Below are 21215 nucleotides of genomic sequence, written 5' to 3' on the forward strand. Positions count from 1 at the left end.
ACCCAGATAAGCCTCGTAAACAAGGTAAAATAAACTTATGTAGAAACAGTCCATTTTTTTCCCATCAGAGTAGCTTCATTCATTTTCAGAGTAGCTTCATTCATTCAATTCTATCTTGCTGGTCAACTTAAAAAAAAAATTGAAGAGCTTTTTGAACGAACGGGTAAGGACCGTCTCTATGTGTTGCCGACTTGTACTTCCCAAGCGCTTAGTACAGTGCTCTGCACACAGTAAGCGCTCAATAAATACGAATGAATGAACGATTGAATGAATGAACATGCCTCATTTCTAATCCCTTGTTTGGAGCCTGTTATTGCCTTGCCTTTGCTGAAACAATGAAGTACTTTAGCATTCATTCATTCAATCGTATTTATTGAGCGCTTACTGTGTGCAGAGCACTGTACTAAGCGCTTGGGAAGTACAAGTGGGCAACATATAGAGACGGTGCCTACCCAACAGCGGGCTCACAGTCTAGAAATGATCAAGTGTAGTATTGTCACTTTGTTTCTATTAAAATTTTAAACTTTCTCCAGAACCTTTCTCATAAAGAATAGCCCTGCTTACAACATAATTTCGGAATATGAAGAGTAAAAAAAAAAAATAATAATTGTTTATACTCTTGAATTTTTGTTTCGTTTCCTACTATTGTCTGCATTCAGTAGTTTCCCTCATCCCTAGCCAGAGAAACTGATTTTCAGTTCGTTGCTATTGAAGGTTTAGTTTTGCCTTTGTTTGTAGCAACACTCATTGTTTTGAGTGATTTCGAATTACTTCATTAGAGAAACAAACATTTCAACAATGCTGCATTTTCTTTCCCCTTTTAAAAACAGGCACCTTTCCTATTCAAAGAAAAACTTCCCTATTTCAAAGCAGATTTAAATGGGGGGGGTAAACTCAAGCTTGACTGATACTTCCAGGGAAGGATTGTATCAGTGCCTTTTTTAAAGCGTTAGGACGGCACTTTCTTTTTTCTGTTTGGAGTCCCGCTCGATCCAAGAAAAATTTCTCGTCAAATTTCCGTGGCACCCATTAGTGAGCAGTCCAGAAGTACTGGCTTGTGTGAATAACGCGAGCCTATTCGCTCACATTTTCTCTGAGTCACTTCCTCCCTTACCTTCATTCTCTCTGTTAACTCCAGAAATCCACCCTCATCCCTTTTCCCCACTCCCTCTTGAGAGCGGATGTTCCTTGCTAAGGGGAAAGTAGGGGTGGATTTCATCTGAATTCATGGTTCCCTTCTGACACCCACTCCTTTGGCCTGATCTTTTGTGCAAACACGGTCCATTTTTTTTTTAACTTTCGTCCTCTGGGGTTGAAGTCTGTGACTTGTGTCCGCCTCAGCTGCTTTAGAGTAGAAGCTCCCAGGAAGCAAGTCCTGTCTCTTCCCCCAATCCTGTGCCGTGTCGGGAAGCAGCGTGGCTTAGGGGAAAGAATCCGGACTCTGGGAGACCAAGGACGTGGGTTCTAATTCCGGCTCCGCCACCTGTCTGCTGTACGACCTGGGGCAAGCCGCTTAACTTCTCTGTGCCTCAGTTCCCTCATCTGTGAAATGGGGATGAAGAGTGTGAGTCCCACGTGGGACAACCTGATTACCTTGTCTCTGCCCCAGCACTTAGAACAGTGCTTGGCACATTGTAAGCACATAACAAATACCATTATCATTATTATTATTATTATCATTAGTCATGGAAGCAGGGAGGCCTAATGGAAAAAGCACCGGCCTGGGTTTTGGGGGACCTGAGTTCTGATTCTGCCTCTCCCACTTGCCTGCTGTGTGATCTTGGGCAAGTTACTTAACCTCTCGGTGCCTCATCTTGCTCATCTGTAAAATGGGGATTCAGTAACTCTTCATTCATTCATTCAATCATATTGAGCGCTCACTGTGTGCAGACACTGTACTAAGCGCTTGGAAAATACAATTCGGCAACAGAGAGAGACAATCCCTACCCAACAACGGGCTCACAGTCTCTTCTCCTTCCTACTTAGAGAAGCAGCATGGTGTAATGGCTAGATCACAGGCCTGAGAGTCAGAAAGACATGGGTTCTAATCCCACTCCACCACTTGTCTGTGGGTGACCTTGGGCAAGTCACTTCACTTCTCTGGGACTCTATTTAAAATGTCTGTTTTTCTGCCAAATAATATTTGTATTTCAAACACAGTTTTTCCGTCATATGGCTATTAGAAAAGCGTGATGGGACAAGTGTGGCTATTTCCTGGTTATGATCTTAGTTGTCTCCATTTAAAACAAAAACCACACTATTTTAAGCCAAACACAATATGGTTCTGGGATTTTGAAGACTTGAACCTTTTTAATAGTCTCCATAAATAAAACTAGTTATGCCGGAGCATTTGGATGGGAGACAAAACAGACAAAAGTGAAAGTAAACAGTTGCTACCCAAAGAGGCATAAAAGAAAGTAAAACTACCTCTAAAACCAGTAATATATAGCCTGAACATGTAGAGGACCATATTACTCTCAGTTTTAGAAACCAGTCTAGAATTGACTGGCAAGATTTATATTTTTAATGTCCATGCTCACGCACCCTTTTTAGAAAAATTAGGGTTTTTTGCTCCCTTCTAGATAAACTTCTCTGTGCCCCCTTGACATCATCTGTAAAATGGGGTTTAAGACCATGAGCCCATGGGGGACCTGATTAGCTTGTATCTGCCCCAGCACCTAGTATTGTGCCTAGTATTGTGCCTGGAACGTAGTAAGCACCCAACAAGTACCGTTAAAAAAAAGAGGGATCGATGGATTAGTCGTGCTGGGATGTGGCCTTGGTAGTGAGGTCAGAAATAGAAGCCATCGCTCGGGACTGGGCAGGGATTGTCTCTTTTTATTGCTCATCATCATCAATCGTATTTATTGAGCGCTTGCTATGTGCAGAGCACTGTACTAAGCGCTTGGGAAGCACAAATTGGCAACATATAGAGACAGTCCCTACCCAACATTGGGCTCACAGTCCAAAAGGGGGAGACAGAACAAAACCAAACATGCTAACAAAATAAAATAAATAGAATAGATATGTACAAGTAAAATAAATAAATAAATAGAGTGATAAATATGTACAAACATATATACAGGTGAATGTATATTGTGAATGAAGTGAATGATGGGCCGGGGAGCTTTAAGCCCAGGAAGGGAAGAGGGATCGAGAAGGGGAAGTTGTTCGGTCTGGGATGAAGAAGGGCGTTTCCGCTAGCAAAGAAGTGTCTGAACTACCGACTACGTTTTAGTAAAATTCTTTTACTTCCATAACTAACCGTGTCTTCCACAAGACGCTTCAAAACGTCTCCAAATAACCCCATTAGGCTCTTGAAAAATCTATTTTTTATTATTATTATCGATAATATTAGTATATATTAATTATATATTAATCAATCAATCAATCGTATTTATTGAGCGCTTACTGTGTGCAGAGCACTGTACTGAGCGCTTGGGAAGTACAAGTTGGCAACATCCATTGCTGTATTGCACTTTCCCAAGTGCTTAGTACAGTGCCCTGCACAAAGTAAGCACTCGAGTATGAATGAATTTTCCATCTACAGAGGGTGGAAATGTGCAGGAATCAATCATTCCAACAAAGGATGGTATTTATTGAGCACTGTGCTGAGCACTTGGAAGAGAACAAAGCAGTCGGTAGACACCCTTCCCTGCCCTCAAGGAGCTTACTGTCTAATACCCTTCCCCCCGCCCCCAGGAAAGGTTGTAGGTGTCCACCTGGGAGCCCGAGAGACTAGGTCCTTCTGCTGGCTACAGGGCGGCGGGCTCTGTCCAACCACAGGCTGGAGCAGGAAACCCCCAAGGGGAAGCAGACCCTTGTTCCTTTGTTGATTCATTCAGTTGTATTTATTAATCGCTTACTGTGTGCCAAGCACTGTACTAAGCACTTGAGAGAGTACAGTTTAACAATATGGAGCACAGGCCTTGGAGTCAGAAGGTTGTGGGTTCTAATCCTGGCTCCACCACTTGTCCGCTCTGTGACCTTGGGTTAGTCACTTCACATCTCTGGACCTCAGTTCCCTTACCTGTAAACTGGGGATTGAGACTGTGAGCCCAAAGTGGAACAGGGACTGTGTGCGACCTGCTTTGTTTGTAGCCACCCCAGCGCTTAGTACAGTGCCTGGCATATAATAAGGGCCTATCAAATACCATAATAATAATAGTTGTTATTATAGTGTTGGTATTTGTTAAGCATTTACTATGTACCAAACACTGTTCTAAGCATGTTTCTGATTCCTTCTGCTTACAGAAACTTATAGCAAAAATTTGTGAGGTGTTTTTTGGTATGGGGTTTGTTTGTTTTTTTTGGTTTTTGTATTTCCGTGTTACAATCTGTGGTTAGGCTGGGAAATGACCTAAACAATTTAGTGAATAGAGTCAGTGTGGAAGCAAAGTGAGGCAAATATTTTCTTACCAGAAATGCTCCAAGTGGAAAAGTGGCAAATAATGTTAGGAAAATTGAGATTTTATTGGGCCAAAAAGTGGGCAAGTCACCCCTGGACAAATGCCTTGCCATTTTGTGGCTACACTAAAAATGCCTCCGCGCAGACCGTCTTAATGTGTTGAATCCTCATGACCTCCAGTTTAAACTTGGGGCTGTTTTTGATTGAAGATGGCTTTCAACATAGTGATAAACTGAACCACTGTGCTTTCATTCAAGTAGAGATTCAAGCTGGACTTTGAATTGTGATTGAGCAAGCACCTTACTGGGCATTTCCATTCTTGGAGAATTTGTCTTTGCAGCGCCAATAAGAAATGTAGTCCTTTTCCACAAATAAGAATGTCCCTTTTCCAGGAAAGAAAAATGCCTCATTCATTCATTTGTTCGTATTTATTGAGCGCTTACTGTGTGCACAGCATTGTACTAAGCACTTGCCTCTAAATGTGTGTCTATACAATGCGTGTGAACTTTGGTAATATTAGGGTGTCGAATGCCTTGTCCACCAAATTAGAGGTTTAAGTTTTCATCTTAACGTTATCATGCAGCAATATTGTGCTCACAGGGGTTGGTGTGGCTTCAGGAGTCATGCAGTGAGTTTCCGTTTGAAAAATCACATTTCTGTCCATCCAGATTCTGGATACTTTGGTTTCTGGGGTTGTCGACAGTCCCTCTAGCCTGTAAGCTCACTGTGAGGAGGGAATGCGTCTTTTATATTTCACTCTCCCAAGCGCTTAGTGCTCAGTACCTTTCAACAGTAAGCGCTCAGTAAATACCATTGATTGACTGATTCGATTGATTAGACCCAGGGCAGCCATCATTCGTGTTAGCCACCTAGATACCTTTTCAGGGTTTAACCATAGGAATCAATCAATCGAACGGATGTGTGCACTTACTGGGTGCCGAGCACCGTACTAAGTGCTTGGGAGAGTACAATACAGCAGAATTAGCTGACACGTCCCCTGTCCATAATGAGCATTCAACTATAAGCTTAGAGGTGGGGGAAGACAGGTCTGCACGTAGGATGTCCCTTAAAGTCTTTTAGACTGTGAGCCCACTGTTGGGTAGGGACTGTCTCTATATGTTGCCAGCTTGTACTTCCCAAGCGCTTAGTACAGTGCTCTGCACACAGTAAGCACTCAATAAATACGATTGATTGATTCATTGATTAAAGGTACTCAGGGTTACTGGTCACTCCTCTGCTGACCTGGAAGTAATAGACATGCATGCATTGTACAGGTTCCACAGTGTAGAAAAGCGCTATATGATACAGGAAATGTCTGTTTATCGTTGTAATCTCCCAAGCACGTACAGCGGTGCTCCGCACACAATAAGCACTCAATAAACACAGTTGAATGAATGAAGGGTACGTTTAGCGGAAATCTACGGAACCCAAAGCACGGCCACCTCCCCCGATCCAGAGACATTGTTTACCCGTCTTCTGAGCCCAGAATTCAGCAGGCAGAAGGAAGGTGGGCATTGAAAAGAAAATACTCGCTTACAAAGCTATCCTCTGTAGCAGTATCGGAAAGGAGACCAACCAGCTAAAAACTAAAACCATCCAGATGACTACCCAGTCCTCAGGGGCATGGCTGTGACTTGGATTCACTATAATTCCCCGCAGTGCTTAGAGCAGTATCGTGCTCATGGGGAGTGAGCAAAAAGTGCTGTTGACTAGAATCAAGTTGTGCTTTTTGTAGGAAAAAAAAAAATCATTTGAAATAGCCATTAGTGGTATCTTTAGTCACAGTTGTTGTCAACCACATATGCATTGTGCCTTTTGATTGCAAAAGAAATTTCTAAGCACTTTTTATAATGTTTCCCCTTGGGATTACGACTCCCTCTTCAAGTTCACCAACCTTAGATTTATCATTTTATTGGCTTTAAAAAAAATCCTTCCAGATAATACAATGTATAACACTTAAGTCATGGGCTACAGTAAAGGGGAAAAATAGAAGAGGAAATGTAATCTCTCAGAGCACCACAGCTCTGGAGTGAAAACCATGTGTGGGGGTGACATGTAAAAGTCTCTGTGTGCTTGTTTTTCTTCTCTCTCTTATTTATTTATTTATTTATTTTTCCCTTACATGACAGTTTACAGAAGAAAAGCTTGGTCAGGCAGAGAAGACTGAACTGGATGCTCACTTAGAGAATCTTCTCAGCAAAGCAGAATGTACCAAACAATGGACAGAAAAAATAATGAGGCAAACAGAGGTGTTATTGCAGCCCAACCCTAGTAAGAAACCTTTTCTCTCTCTTGCTTCGATTTAAATGTGGTTATCGAATAAGACTTTCTCCCTTGTGTTTTATTTGTGCATTTTATGACATTGACATTTCAATTTACATTCTTGATTTATATACTTTTTAATTCCGTTTTATTAAAGAGGGTGATTATATCTATAGACTTCATTTACAACTGTTGAAACTTCATGGAATCTGAAAAACAAACGGCTTCAGATGGTACCTAAAGTTTTCTTTAAGATGTAGTTACACTTTTAGGCTGTGATCTCACTGAATCATTATAAAATCATAGGGTTGAAATGGCCTATCAGGATGACAGTGATCTAATCCTTTTCTCTGCCTCCAGGCTTCTTTTAAACCAGTCACAGCCAATTACCATCAGTTGCCTATCAAAATAATATGTTGGGTGCCACTATAAGCAGCTATTGAGCAGGAAGGCATGTGATGCTGATGATGTCTGGCAATGTTATTACCCTGTTATTTTTGTTTTTCTCTTAATGATATTTGATTAGTGCTCACTATGTGCCAGGCCCTGGGGTAAGCACTGGGGTAGATATAAAATAATCAGGTTGGACGCAGTCCCTGCCCCACCTAGAACTCACCCCTGTTCTCTTGCTATTTTTTTCTCACCTCACCTTTTCTTGACCATTCGTTCTTATTCTAGACACCCTGTTTTTACGAGATCCATGTGATTGAACTTTACCCCCTTGTTACTGACCATAGACTATTCCTAAATTCAGGTGCTAGAGAAAGACCCCTAAAAATCTTGAAGAATATGGTCAGTCGTTCTTAAAGCAAGAAACAGTTTCCAATGTACTTTAATAGTAGTAGTACTTGTTAAGAGCTATGGTGTCAGATACTTTTCTAAGCGCTGGGGTAGGTACAAGCTAATCAAGCTGGACACAGTCCCTGTTCCGCATGGGACTCACAGTCTTAATCCCCATTTTAGAGACAAGGTAACTGAGGACGGAGATTTGAAGTGACTTGCCCAAGGTCACACAGCAGACAAGTGGTGGAGCTGGGATTAGATCCCAGGTCCTCTCGACTCCCAGGCCCACTAGGCCACACTGCTTCCCAAAGGGGAGGCCCGTTTTCAGGACCTCATTTCTTGGAGTTGAGGGAGCTGTAGTGATAGCCGGCACTTCTAGCCAGGAAAATCAGTGGGCTAATCATCATCATCATCAATCGTATTTATTGAGCGCTTACTATGTGCAGAGCACTGTACTAAGCGCTTGGGAAGTACAAATTGGCAACATGGAGGAGTAACATCAGCTGATGTTATTTATTGAGAGCTTACGGTGTGCAGAGAGCCACAGATCAAGGAAAAGTGGCCACCCTCACCCTGTGGGGGTTGGTGGGGAGCAGGAGATAGCAGAAAGCGAAGCTGAGTCCTGCACACACCCCCACCCAACCCCAGGCCCTGAGAGTCATTCCATCGCTGGAAGCTCCTCCTCTAGACGGTAAGCTCGTTGTGGCCAGCGAATGTGCCTGTTCATTTTTATATTGTACTCTCCCAAGTGCTTAGCGCAGTACTCTGCACATAGTAAGTGCTCAATAAATACGATCGAATGAATGAAGGTGAGGTCTGGAACACTGGCAATCTTTGTCGTCTATCGGGACCAAGTGCCAACCGTTCTGACTTCCCACTTTTCACTGTGAAACTTACTTGGAGGGAGGAAGAGTCGCTTCTGGCTTGTTACCCACAGTTTGGCCATGGGTTCGCGAAAAGAGCATGGCTTTTTACAAAATCCTCTCCGGGGAGCTGCCTCTGAGCAGCAGTAAAATGGCCTAGTGGATAGAGTGTGGGCCTAGGAGTCAGAAGGTCTTGGGTTCTAATCCCAGCTCCGCCACTTGTCTGCTGTGTGGCTGTGGGGAAGCCACTTCACTTCTCTGGGCTTCAGCTACCTCATCTGTAAAATAATAACAATAATAATAATAATAATGGCATTTATTAAGCGCTTATTATGTGCAAAGCACTGTTCTAAGCGCTGGGGAGGTTACAAGGTGATCAGGTTGTCCCACGGGGGGCTCACAGTCTTCATCCCCATTTGACAGATGAGGGAACTGAGGCACAGAGAAGTTAAGTGACTTGCCCAAAGTCACACAGCTGACAATTGGTGGATTCGGGATTTGAACCCATTACCTCTGACTCCAAAGCCCGTGCTGTTTTCCACTGAGCCACGCTGCGTCTCTGTTAAGCGCTTACTATGTGCCAAGCTCTGTTCTAAGCGCTGAGGTACATACAAGGTAATCAGGTTGTCCCTCGCGGGGCTCACAGTTTTCATCCCCATAATAATAATAATGATGATGATGGCACCCGTTAAGCGCCCACCAAGTGCCAAGCAGTGTTCTAAGTGCTGGGGTAGATACAAGGTAATCAGGTTGTCCCTCATGGGGCTCACAGTCTCCATCCCCACCTTCCAGACGAGGGAACTGAGGCCCAGAGAAGTGAAGCGACTCGCCCAAAGTCACACAGCTGACAAGGGGCAGAACCGGGATTAGAACCCACGACCTCTGACTCTCCAGCCTGGGCTCTTTCCACTGGGCACTGCTGCTTCCCTGGAGACGTCTGCCAAGGCCCCCCTCCCCAAGTGTCCGGTTCGGGGGCCCGGACGATTGAGACTGTGAGCCCCACGTGAGAAAAGGACTGTCTCCAACCCAGTTTGCTTGTATATACCCCAGTGCTTAGTACAGTGCCTGGCACCTAGGAAGCGCTTAAATGCCATTATTATTAATAATAATAATAATAAAAGAAGACAGGATGGAGCAAGTTGACTAGTTTCATTGTACGGAACTGTTCGGTAGAAGGCCTTCTCTCTTTCCTCCTTGATCTTTTTTCTTCCCTCCCTGGATTTTTTTTGTGTTTTGCTTTTTGGGTAAGGGGCTGTAGGACTTGCCCGTGTTTCGGATCAGAGTGATACTTATCTCAACAAAACTGAAGCCTTGGGGGATACGTTCCATGATTTAAAAACAACCAAGTAGCGTGGCTCAGTGGAAGGAGCCCGGTCTTTGGAGTCAGAGGTCATGGGTTCAGATTCCGGCTCCGCCACTTGTCAGCTGTGTGACTTTGGGCAAGTCACTGAACTTCTCTGTGCCTCAGATACCTCATCTGTAAAATGGGGATTAAGACTGTGAGCCCCACGTGGGACAACCTGATCACCTTGTAACCTCCCCAGTGCTTAGAACAGTGCTTTGCACATAGTAAGCACTTAGTAAATGCCATTATTATTATTATTATTATATTAGATCCATAAACTGTGTTCTGAAGGTGGCGTTCACTGATCTGTCCTTGAGCACAGGCCTGAGAGTCAGAAGGAACAGCTTGTTTTGAGCAGGGAGAGGGTCTGCTAGTTCTGTTGTTTTGCACTCTCCCAAATGCTTAGACAGTGCTCTGAACATACTAAGCGCTCAATAAATACCATTGATTGATTCTAATTCCAGCTTCACTTGTCCGCTGTGTGATATGAGGCAAGTCAGTTCATTTCTCTGTGCCTCAGTTATTTCATCCGTAAAATGAGGATTAAGACTGTGAGCCCCATGTGGGACATTGACTGTGTCCATCCTGATTTGGTTGTGTCTACCCCAGCACTTAGTAGAGTGCCTGGCACATAGTAAGTGCTTAACAAATAACATTTGAAAAAAAAAAAAAAAGCAAAACCTCTTAACTCCTCTAGACCTAGGAAACTATCCAAGATAGAGGCAATTTATGGGCCCTTAAAATATCCTCTAAAGAATCTGCTCCATTCTTATTAATCACTTTTTCACATTAATGTCTTTCTGTCTCCTGTAGACCATGAGCTGGTTACAGACAGGGAACATGTCTGCTGATTCTGTTGTACTCTCCAAGTGCTTAGTAAGTGCTCTTCAGGTAGTAAGAGCTCAATAAATATAATTGATTCCTGAGCTCAGAGAATGGGAGGAAAGGTGAATTTGGGCTGCCCTTTCAATTCCCTGCTGAGCCGAAGCTCTAACCCCTCCCCATTCATTCATTCATCCATGCATCCAATCGTATTTATTGAGCACTTACTGTGTGCAGAGCACTATGCTAAGCACTTGTGAGAGTACAGAACAATAAAGAGACACATTCCCTGCCCACAACGAGCTTAGTCTAGAGGGGCGACTCCCCCGACTCTTTAGGTCAACTATAGCTTCAGCTAGTTTTGAAAGGGCTTCTGGCTCATGAATTTACGTCTATTTAGGTATTTATCGCCACTGTTTATTAGTAAACATTTTTGTATAGATCTCTCCCATTAGAGTATGAGCTTTTTGTTGATAGAGAAGATGCCGCTGCTTTATTTTGTACTTCCCAGACACTGACAGTGCGTTACACCTAGAGCGTGCCCAATGAATGCCAATAATACTGCTTCCTACATCAGGGAGAGGCAAACTCTGCAATTTGCTTCATTCAGTCGTCTTTATTGAGCGCTTACTATGTGCAGAGCATTGCACTAAGCGCTTGGAAGTGTACGATATAACAGTAAACAGGCACATTCCCTGCACATATCAAGTTTACCGTCTAGAGGGATTAAGTCTAGAGGGATTTACAGTCTAGATGAATTTGCAGCTAAAATGCATCTCATGGCATGGCTTCATCCAGTCTGACATAGATTGAAGGTCTGGTCTTCATGGAAAGTAGTAGAGCAACCAGCTCTAAAGTAGCTGCTGGAGCCAGTGTTTCCAGCTACTGGTTCCACGGAAGAGGGACACTTAAGGGCAGAATGACCCCAACCACAAAGGGGTCTATTCTTCAAATTCCCTCTACCTAGTGACCACTCGCCTTGTTTCCCCCCATATCAGTCAGTCAGTGGCCATTTATTAAGCGCTTACTGTGTGTGGAGCACTGTACCTTGTATTTGGGAGAGTGCTAAACAACAGAGTTGGTAGTCACATTCCCTGCCCACAAGAAGCTCACCATTAAGAGGACACAAACATTAATATAAATACATTATTTATAGCTATATACATGTCGCCTCCCCCCCCCCCTACAGCTCCCCCAAAATACTAAAATAAAAACCTCACTCCTCTCTACCCTGATTTGGGCAATGCTACTGTCAGCTCCTCCAAAATGAGTGTTCGGAAACTCTTGGCCTAGATTAGTTAAGGCCTTCTTGCCACCCCAGTACCCCTCTTTTTCTTCTTCCTTTTTTTTTTTATATGGCCTTTGTTAAGCTCTTGCTATGTGCCACACACTGTATCAAGTGCTGGGGTAGATACAAGCTAATCAGGTTGGACACAGTCTCCGTCCCAAGCGGAACTCATAATCTTAATTCCTATTTTGCAGATGAGGTAACTGAAGCACAGAGAAGTGAAGTGACTTGCCCAAGGTCACACAGCAGAGAAGTGGAGAATCTGGGATTAGAACCTAGGTCTTTCCGACTCCCAGGCGTTGCAGTATCCACTAGACCATGCTGCTTCTCTTCTTCCTTGGGCTTCATTAAGTCTTGAGATTTGGCCTAATGAAGGGGTTGGGCATAGAGCTAGTAAGGTCATCAGAGTCTTCTTAGGACCTTAGTATTATTATTAAGTGCTGTCGAATCGTTTCTGATTTATAGCGACTCCATGGATATAGTTTCTCCAGAACAACCTGTCCTCTTCCATAAACTACAACCTTTCTAATGGTTCTTCCATTATCGTCGTTAATAATAATAATTCTGGTATTTGTTAAGCGCTTACTATGTGCCAAGGACTGTTTTAAGCACTGGGGTAGATACAAGGTAATCAGGGCGTCCCATGTGGGGCTCACACTTTTAATCCCCATTTTACAGGTGAGGTAGCTGAGGCACAGAGAAGTTAAGTGACTTGCCCAAGGTCACACAGCAGACAAGTAGTGGAGGCGATATTAGTGTGGTCTCTATCCTTCTACATGCTGGTCTGCCTCTTCCACATTTTCCCTGGACTTTTCGTAGCATTAGTTTCTTCTCCAGAGAATTAATCCCCCTGATTATGTGTCCAGAGTATACTAATCTAAGTCGAGTCATTGGCCTTCCAAAGACCACTTTGGTGTAGAAAGGTAATTTTCCACCCAGAGGCCTCAAGAGTATTCCAATTGGAACAAAAGGCGGTAACTCGAATATGCAGAATGAATCTCTGCAGTGCAAATGCTCAAATTGCTACAAACACTGAGAATTTTTCTTCCTCCAAACTATCTGTTGAGCACTTATTATGCCCCCAAGCACTGGGGTCGATACAAGATAATCGGATTTGGCAATCTTCATCCCAAATGGGGCTTACAGTCTGGAGGAAAAATGATTTATATAAACCACTCTAAAACCTGATGTGCCAAGTGTGCTAAATTGGCTGGTGTTCAGCAGTGGTAATGATGAAGTTTCTTGTTCGTTCCAAAGTCTCTGGGCGAGGGAAATGATTATGGAACCAGTGAGTTGTGCAGCATTACATAGTCGTGCTCACCCTGGCAGCTATTTTCCTGCTGGAAAATGAAGTAACATATCCAAATACCCATGCGGCTGGCTGTCCACATACTTTTCAGTCTCAGCGATGAACATTGAGCTGTCTGCTTGCTGATGGTTGATATATAATCGAAACTTCGTACAGCACCTTCACCCCTGATTTTTATAACCTGGTCACAAGCAGGCAGAAATCATCGGAAGAAGTTTGACTATACCTAAGCAATTCACTTTTGAATAATTCTTAGAAACGAATCTTGAAAAATCACATGGAACCTTATTCATTCATTCAATCGTATTTATTGAGTGCTTACTGTGTGCAGAGCACCATACGAAGTGCTTGGGAATTACAAATCGGCAACATAGAGAGATGGTCCTTACCCAACAACGGGCTCACAGTCTAGAAGGGGGAGACAGGCAACAAAACAAGTAGGTAGGTGTCAATACCATCAGAATAAATAGAATTATAGCTATATACACATCATTAATAAAATATAGTAAATATGTACAAATAAAATAGAGTGACAAATATGTACAAATATATACAAGTGCTGTGGGGAGGGGAAGGGGGTAGGGCTGAGGGAGGGAAGGGGGATGATGGGGAGAGGAGGAGGAGAGGAAAAATGGGGGGGCCCTCAGTTTGGGAAGGCCTCCTGGAGGAGGTGAGCTCTCAGTAGGGCTTTGAAGGGAGGAAGAGAGCAAGCTTGGCCGATGTGCAGAGGGAGGGCATTCCGGGCCAGGGGGAGGACGTGGGCCAGGGGTCAGTGGAGGGACAGGTGAGAACGAGGCACAGTGAGGAGGTTACTGGCAGAGGAGCGGAAGGTGTGGGCTGGGCCATAGAAGGAAAGAAGGGAGGTGAGGTAGGAGGGGGCAAGGTGATGGACAGCCTTGAAGCCGAGAATGAGGAGTTTTTGCTTGATTCGAAGGTTGATAGGCAACCACTGGAGATTTTTGAGGAGGGGAGTGACATGCCCAGAGCATTTCTGTAAAAAGATAATCTGGGCAGGAGAGTGAAGTATAGACTGAAGCAGGGAAACACAGGAGGATGGGAGATCAGAGAGGAGGCTGATGCAGTAATCCAGTCAGGATAAGAATGAGAGATTGAACCAGCAAGGTCGCGGTTTGGATGGAGAGGAAAGGGCGGATCTTGGCGATGTTGTGGAGGTGAGACCAGCAGGTTTTGGTGACAGATTGGATGTATGGGGTGAAGGAGAGAGCGAAGTCGAGGATGACACCAAGGTTGCGGGCTTGTGAGACGGGAAGGATGGTAGTGCCGTCTACAGGAACAGGAAAGTCAGGGAGAGGACAGAGTTTGGGAGGTAAGACAAGGAGTTCAGTCTTGGACATGTTTTTGATAAATAATGAAAATTTGCAGAATATCCTTGTTTCCATAGCCAAGGGCTTATTACTTTAATCGTAAATTAACGCCCTTGACCTACTGACTAGACTGTAACCCAGCACTCCCTTCAGGCTATTTGGGCTCTTTAGTACTAATCAATTGTTGATATTTCATTCATTCATTTGTATTTATTAAGTGCTTACTGTGCACAGAACACTGAACTAAGTGCTTGGGAAAGTAAAATGCAACAATAAACAGTGACATTCCCTTCCCACAACAAGCTTAATAATAATAAAAATTATGGTATTTGTGAAGCGTTTACTATGTGCCAAGCATTGTTCTAAGCACTGGAAGCATTGTTCTAAGAACTGGGTGAGCTTACTTGAGTGCTTCCTGTGGGCAGAGACTGTACTAAGCACTTGGGAGAGTAGAATACAACAGAGTTGGCCACAGGACAATATGATATACATGGAAGAGCACCTAAAATAGGATGATGAATACAATATTTTGAACCTTTGGGCCCAAAATATTACCACCTGAAATGAGAAAAACCTAGGCTTGAAATGTCTGAGCCCATGGCTAAGTTAACTCTGTTATTCATGAAGCGAAAACTGTAACATGTGATCTTACGGTGGCTAACCTTTGAGATAATAATCTCTCTTGCAAGCTATCTTTATGTGCATATCCTTCATCCAAAGTTCAGAAACTGCCTAGTGCCCCTCCCATTTAAACTGTGAGCACCATGTGGAACAAGGACCATTCTCAACCTGATTATCTTGTATCTACCCTGGCGCTAATTTTAGAGTTTAGAGTTTAGCTCTTAACAGATACCTAATTCATTCAGTCATATTTGTTGCACATTTACTGTGTGCAAAACACTGTACACTTGAGAGAGTACAATACAACAATAAAGACACAGAGAAGCAGCGTGGATAGTGGAAAGAGCCTGGGCTTGGGAGTCAGAGGTCGTGGGTTCTAATCCCGACTCCGCCACTTGTCAGCTGTGAAACCTTGGGCAAGCCACCTAACTTCTCTGTGCCTGTTACCTCATCTGTAAAAATGGGGGTTAAGACTGTGAGCCCCATGTCAGACAACCTAATTACCTTGTATCTACCCCAGCGCTTAGTACAGTGCTTGGCACATAGTAAACGCTTAACAAGTACTGTAATTAGTATTATTTTCTCCCTACAATGAGCTAACGAGTTTAGAGCAAGGGGAAGTGGACAGTAATAAAAATAAATAAATTACAGATATATACATAAGTGCTGTGGGGCTGGGAGGGGGGATGAACAAAAGGAGCAAGTTAGGGTCATGGAGAAGGGAGTGGGAGAAGAGGAAAGAGGGGTTTGGTCAGGGAAGGACTCTTGGTGGAGATGTGCCTTCAATAAGGCTTTGAAGTGGGGGAGAGTAATTGTCTGTCAGATTTGAGGAGGGAGGGTGTTCCAGGCCAGAGGTAGGACGTGGGCGAGGGGTTGGTGGTGAGACTGACGAGACTGAGGCACAGTGGGAAGATTAGCATTAGAGAAATGAAGTGTGTGGGCTGGGTTGTAGTAGGAGAGTAATGAGGTGAGGTAAGAGGGGGCAAGCTGATTGAGTGCTTTAAAGCCAATGGTGAGGAGTTTTTGTATGATGCAGACGTCGATGGGCAACCACTGGAGTGTTTTGAGGAGTGGGGAAACACGGCCTGAATGTTTTTGTAGAAAAATTATCTAGGCAGCGGAGTGAAGTACTGGAGAGAGTGGGGAGAGACAGGAGGCTGGGAGGTCAGCAAGGAGGCTGATGCAGTAATTCAGGAGGGATAGGATGAGTGATTGTATTAACGTGGTAGTAGTTTGGATGGGGAGGAAAGCTCTATTATGCTAACATTTGAATTTTTTCAAGAGTCATTGAGCATCTAAGTACGTGTGAAGTTACATATCCAAAGAGACACGTGGGGACTGGCTGTCCTCATACCTTTCAATCTCAGCCATCAGTAGTGAGATGTCTGCCTGTTGATGGTTTATATATAGTTGAAACTTTGTAGAGCACCTTCATCTCTGGTTTTCATAACCTGGGTCAAAAGCAGGTTGAGATCATCAGAAGAAGAAAATTAGATAGATCTAAGCAATTTTGACTAAGTCTTAGAAATGAATCCTGTAAAATCACATGGAACCTTATTGATAAGTAATGAAACTTGCAGAATATTCTCATTTCCCTAGCCAAGGGCTTATTACTTTAAATTAACGCTCTTGACCTACTCACTAGACTTGAACATAACACTCCCTTGAGGCTATTTGGGCTCTTTAGTAATCAATCAGTTATTGGTATTTGAGTGCGTACGGTGTACAGAGAATGTACTAAGCACTTGGAAGAATAGACTACAACAGAGTTCATTCATTCAGTTATATTTATTAAGTGCTTACTGTGTGCAGAGCACTGTACTAAGCAGTACGACAATAAACAGTGACATTTCCTGCCCACAGCGAGCTCACCATCTCTGCGCTACAGGGAGCTTACAGTCTAGAGCGGGAGATGGTCATTAAAATAAAATTTTAGATCCTCCTGTCTCTCCCCTCTTCAGTCTATACTTCACTCTGCTCCCCGGATTGTCTTTGTACAGAAACGCTCTGGGCATGTCACTCCCCTCCTCAAAAATCTCCAGTGGTTGCCTGCCAACCTACGAATCAAGCAAAAACTCCTCACTCTCGGCTTCAAGGCTCTCCATCACCTCGCCCCCGCCCCCCCCCCCACCTCACCTCCCTTCTCTCCTTCTACAGCCCAGCCCGGATCTTTCGCTCCTCTGCTGCTAACCTCCTCACTGTGCCTCGTTCTCGCCTGTCCCACCGTCAACCCCTGGCCCTCATCCTTCCCCTGTCCTGGAATACCCTCCCTCCACCGCCAAAGTAGCTCTCTTCCTGCCTTCAAAGCCCTACTGAAAGCTCATCTCCTCCAGGAGGCCTTCCCAGACTGAGCCCCCTTTTTCCTCTCCTCCTCCCCATCCCCCCCATGGCACTTGTATATATTTGTACAGATTTATTACTCTATTTATTTTACTTGTGCATATATACTATTCTATTTATTTTGTTAATGATGTGCATATAGCTATAATTCTATTTGTTCTGACGATTTTGACACCTGTCTACATGTTTTGTTTTGTTGTCTGTCTCCCCCTTCTAGACTGTGAGCCCGTTGTTGGGTAGGGACCATCTCTATGTGTTGCCAACTTGTACTTCCCAATTGCTTAGTACAGTGCTCTGCACACAGTAAGCGCTCAATAAATATGAATGAATGAATGAATATGTACATAAATGCTGCGGGGCAAATATCAAGTGCTAAACAGTTACAGATCCAGGTGCATAGGCAGTGTAGAAGGTAGGGGAAAAGAGGGCTTAATCAGGGAAGACTCATGGGGGAGATGTGGTTTTAATAAGACAGACGATGGGGAGATTGGTGGCAGGTCATATATTAACCGTCTCCCCTGCTAGACTGTAAGCTCGTTGTGGGCAGGGACAGTATCTGTTATACTGTTATAGTGTACTCTCCCAAGCACTTAGTACAGTGCTCTGCAGACAGTAAGTGCTCAATAAATATGATTGAGAAGGAGGATGTGGGAAAAGGATCAGCGACAAGAAGGATGAGTTTGAGGTTCAGCAAGTAAGCTGGCGTTAGAGGAATGAAGTGTGAAGAATGTGTTACAGTAGGAAAGTGGAAAGGTAAGGTGGGAAGGACAAGGTGATTGAGTGTTTTAAAACAGATTCTTGAGTGGGGAGATGTAGACTGATTTTTTTTTTTTAAAGAAATAATCTGGGCTGCAGACTAAAGTATGGACTGGAATAGGGAGAGGTGGAGAGGACAGCTAGGAGACTGATGCAGTAGTCAAGGTGGATGATAAGGTGCTTAGATCAACATAGAATCGGTTTGGGTGGAGGTGAAAGGGCTGTTCTGAGGGTAGAACTGACAGAATTTGGTGAAATATTAAATGTGTAGGTTGAGGGAGAGGCAAATAAAGGACAATGCCAAGGTCACGGGCCTGTGAGTTAGGGAAGATTGTGGAATTGTCTACAGCAATGGGGAGCACAGAGTTTGGGGGAGAAGATAAGCAGTTCTGTTGGGATTCAACAAGACATCCAGTTAGAGATGTCCTCGAGGCAGGAGGAAATGTGAGACAGCAGAGGAGAGGGGCCAGGGCTGGAGAGGTAGACATGAGAATCATCCATGTAGAGATGGTAATTTTTTTTAATGGTACTTGTTAAGGGCTTGTTGTGTCCCAGGTACTGTACTAAGCACTGGGGTAGATATATAAAAAAAAAAAATCAGGCTGGACTGTCCATATGGGGCTCACAGTCCAACTTGGAGGGAGGAGGACTTAATCCCCATTTTACAGATGAAGCCTTGGGAGCAAATGAGTTCTCAACAAGAGTAGGTGTAAATGGAGAGTAGGAGGGACCCAGAACTGAACCTTGAGGGATTCCCACTGTTGGGAGGCAGAGGAGGAGCCTGCAAAAGAGCCTGCATTGTTAGCAGGTAACATGTCTACCAACTCTATGGCATTACTCTCCCAAGTGCTCGGAACGGTGCTCTGCACACATTAAGCGCTCAATAAATACCAGTGATTGACTGAGAGGAAAGTTTCAGTGAAGACAAGGTTGGGTAATGTTTCAAGAAGACGGGGGTGGTCCACAGTGTTGAGGGCAGCTGAGAGGTTGAGCAGGGTCAAGGTGGAGTAGAGGCTGTTGGGTTTGGTAAGACGGTGGTCACTGATGACTTTAGCGTTGGCGGTTTCCATGAAGTGAAGGGGGTGGAAACCAGATCGGGGGGGGGGTTATGGGGAGAATTGGAGGAGAGGAGTCGGAGGCGGTGCGTATAGACAACTCACTTGAGTTGTGTGGAGAAGAGTGGTGAGAGGAAGGGTACCATGGGGTCAAAGGAACAGCTTTTTGTTTCAGGGGTGTGTTTATTTGCGGAGGGGAAGTAGATAGATGAGTATGTTTGAAAGCAGTGGGGAAGAAGTCATTGGAAAGTGAATGGTTGAAAATGATGGTCAAGGAGGGAGGGGACAAGTGTTTTGTTAAGATGCGAAGGGTTGGGGTCAGAGACACAGGTGGCGGAGCTGGAATTTTTGAGAGGAGGCAGAAGATCTACTCTTGAGTTACTGCAGGGAATATGGGAGAGTTGAAATGTGGGCAGGATGAGGGAGGGACTAGAAGAGACCAGGAGAGATTGTAGGGAGGTCACACCTGTTGGTTTCAATTTTATCGATAAAGTATGTGGCCAGGTCATTAGGGGAAAGAGATGGGAAGAGAGAGGTGGGGTTTGAGGAGGGTGTTAAATGTGTAAAATAGCTGGTTCAGGTAATGGGTATGGGAGCCAATAAGGATGGAGCAATATTGCTACCGGGAGGTGGAGAGGGCAGATTTAGAGCAGGTGAGAATGAACATAAGATGCAGAAGATCAGCCAGGTCTCTGGATTTCCACCAGTAACCCTCTGCAGCTCATCCACAGGAACGGAGGAGTTGTATTGTGGAGGTGATCCAGGGTTGTGCATGAGTTGTATAAGATCGGTTGAGAGACAGGGGAGTGAGGGAGTTGAGTTCAGTGGAGAGGGTGGTTTTGAGGGTGTCAGGTTTTGCATTGAGAAGATAGGTTGGACATGGAGACCGAATGGGTCATGGTGTCTTTGGAAAATTGGAGGAGGTCAAAAGATCAAAGGTCTCTGTGGGGGAACACGACAGGTAACAATTTGTGTGTCTGACAGGGCACCCACAGACCTTGGAGGCCAGAAAGGTGGGCACCTCTCCTCTTCCTCCCATTTATTTGCAGTGGATTTGTGGCAGAAACTAGGTCTATGCTTGGATAAATGCCATAAGCAGGCTGTTCCTAGAAGCGTCCATACCAGGAACAGTAAAACTGGTACAGGACCATAGTAGTCAGATTAATATGGCAAGTACCATAGCCTAATGACAAGAGCCCGGGTTTGGGAGTCAGAGGACATGGATTTTAATCCCAGCTGTGCCACTTGTCTGCTGTGTGACCTTGGGCAAGTCACTTATCTGTGCCTCAGTAACCTCATCTTTTAAATGAAGGTTAAGGCTGTGAGCCCATGTGGGACGGTGACTGTGTCCAACCTGAGTACCTTGTATCTACCCCAGTGCTTAGACAGTGATTGGCACATAGTAATCATTTAACAAATATACTACCAATAATAATTATAATTATTATTAATAATAATAGCATTTGTGTGTCTCCTAGATGCAGTGCACTACTCTGCTTAAGAAGGACAAAACCAGCGACACATTCACTGCATACAAAGAGCTCGCATGTTAAAGGGGGAGATTGACATGAGTAGTTACAGAATAATCAAAATAAATAATGGAATGGCAAGTTGATTCTACCTGTATACATCAATGGGGAAGAAGGGTAGAAAAATAAGTACATACGTCTAGGGATGGCTGCTAGTTTTACATGTGGGTATTGAGGAACACTTGCTGGAGGGGGGGGGGGGGGGGATTCGGGAGGGCTGTACTCTGCCACATTTGTAGTCAGTAAGGGAGGGAGTTCCAAGCTGGAACAGTATGAGTGAAGGAATGGAGGTAGGTGAGGGGTGGGTGGGGGAAGAGAGAGACAGACACATGCACACACTCTCTCTCCTCTCTCTCTCTCTCTCTCTCTCTCTCTCTCTCTCTCTCTCTCTCTCAGGAGGAATAGAGATTGTGTGTTGGGGACTGGAGCATGAAGAGAGAAGACATTTAACTCCCTCCTCAGGCCCCCTGTCCCCCCCGCCTCCCCCATCCTTTGCCCCCAATGACCTA

The 21215-nt window shown here is 44.3% G+C and overlaps 1 protein-coding gene across 4 annotated transcripts in view; it reads left to right on the forward strand.

Annotated features, from left to right (window-relative positions):
- Positions 1 to 21215, forward strand: part of SH3GLB1 (SH3 domain containing GRB2 like, endophilin B1) — a 56160-nt gene that overhangs the window by 7547 nt on the left and 27398 nt on the right. For all 4 annotated transcript variants that reach the window (XM_038745080.1, XM_038745081.1, XM_038745082.1 and 1 more), the window contains exon 2: positions 6538 to 6679. In XM_038745080.1, the coding sequence (XP_038601008.1) occupies positions 6538 to 6679 (142 nt within the window). The remainder of the gene's footprint in view (positions 1 to 6537; positions 6680 to 21215) is intronic.

The sequence above is a fragment of the Tachyglossus aculeatus genome, chromosome 4 (assembly GCF_015852505.1).
Source record: "Tachyglossus aculeatus isolate mTacAcu1 chromosome 4, mTacAcu1.pri, whole genome shotgun sequence".
Taxonomy (NCBI): Eukaryota; Metazoa; Chordata; class Mammalia; order Monotremata; family Tachyglossidae; genus Tachyglossus; species Tachyglossus aculeatus.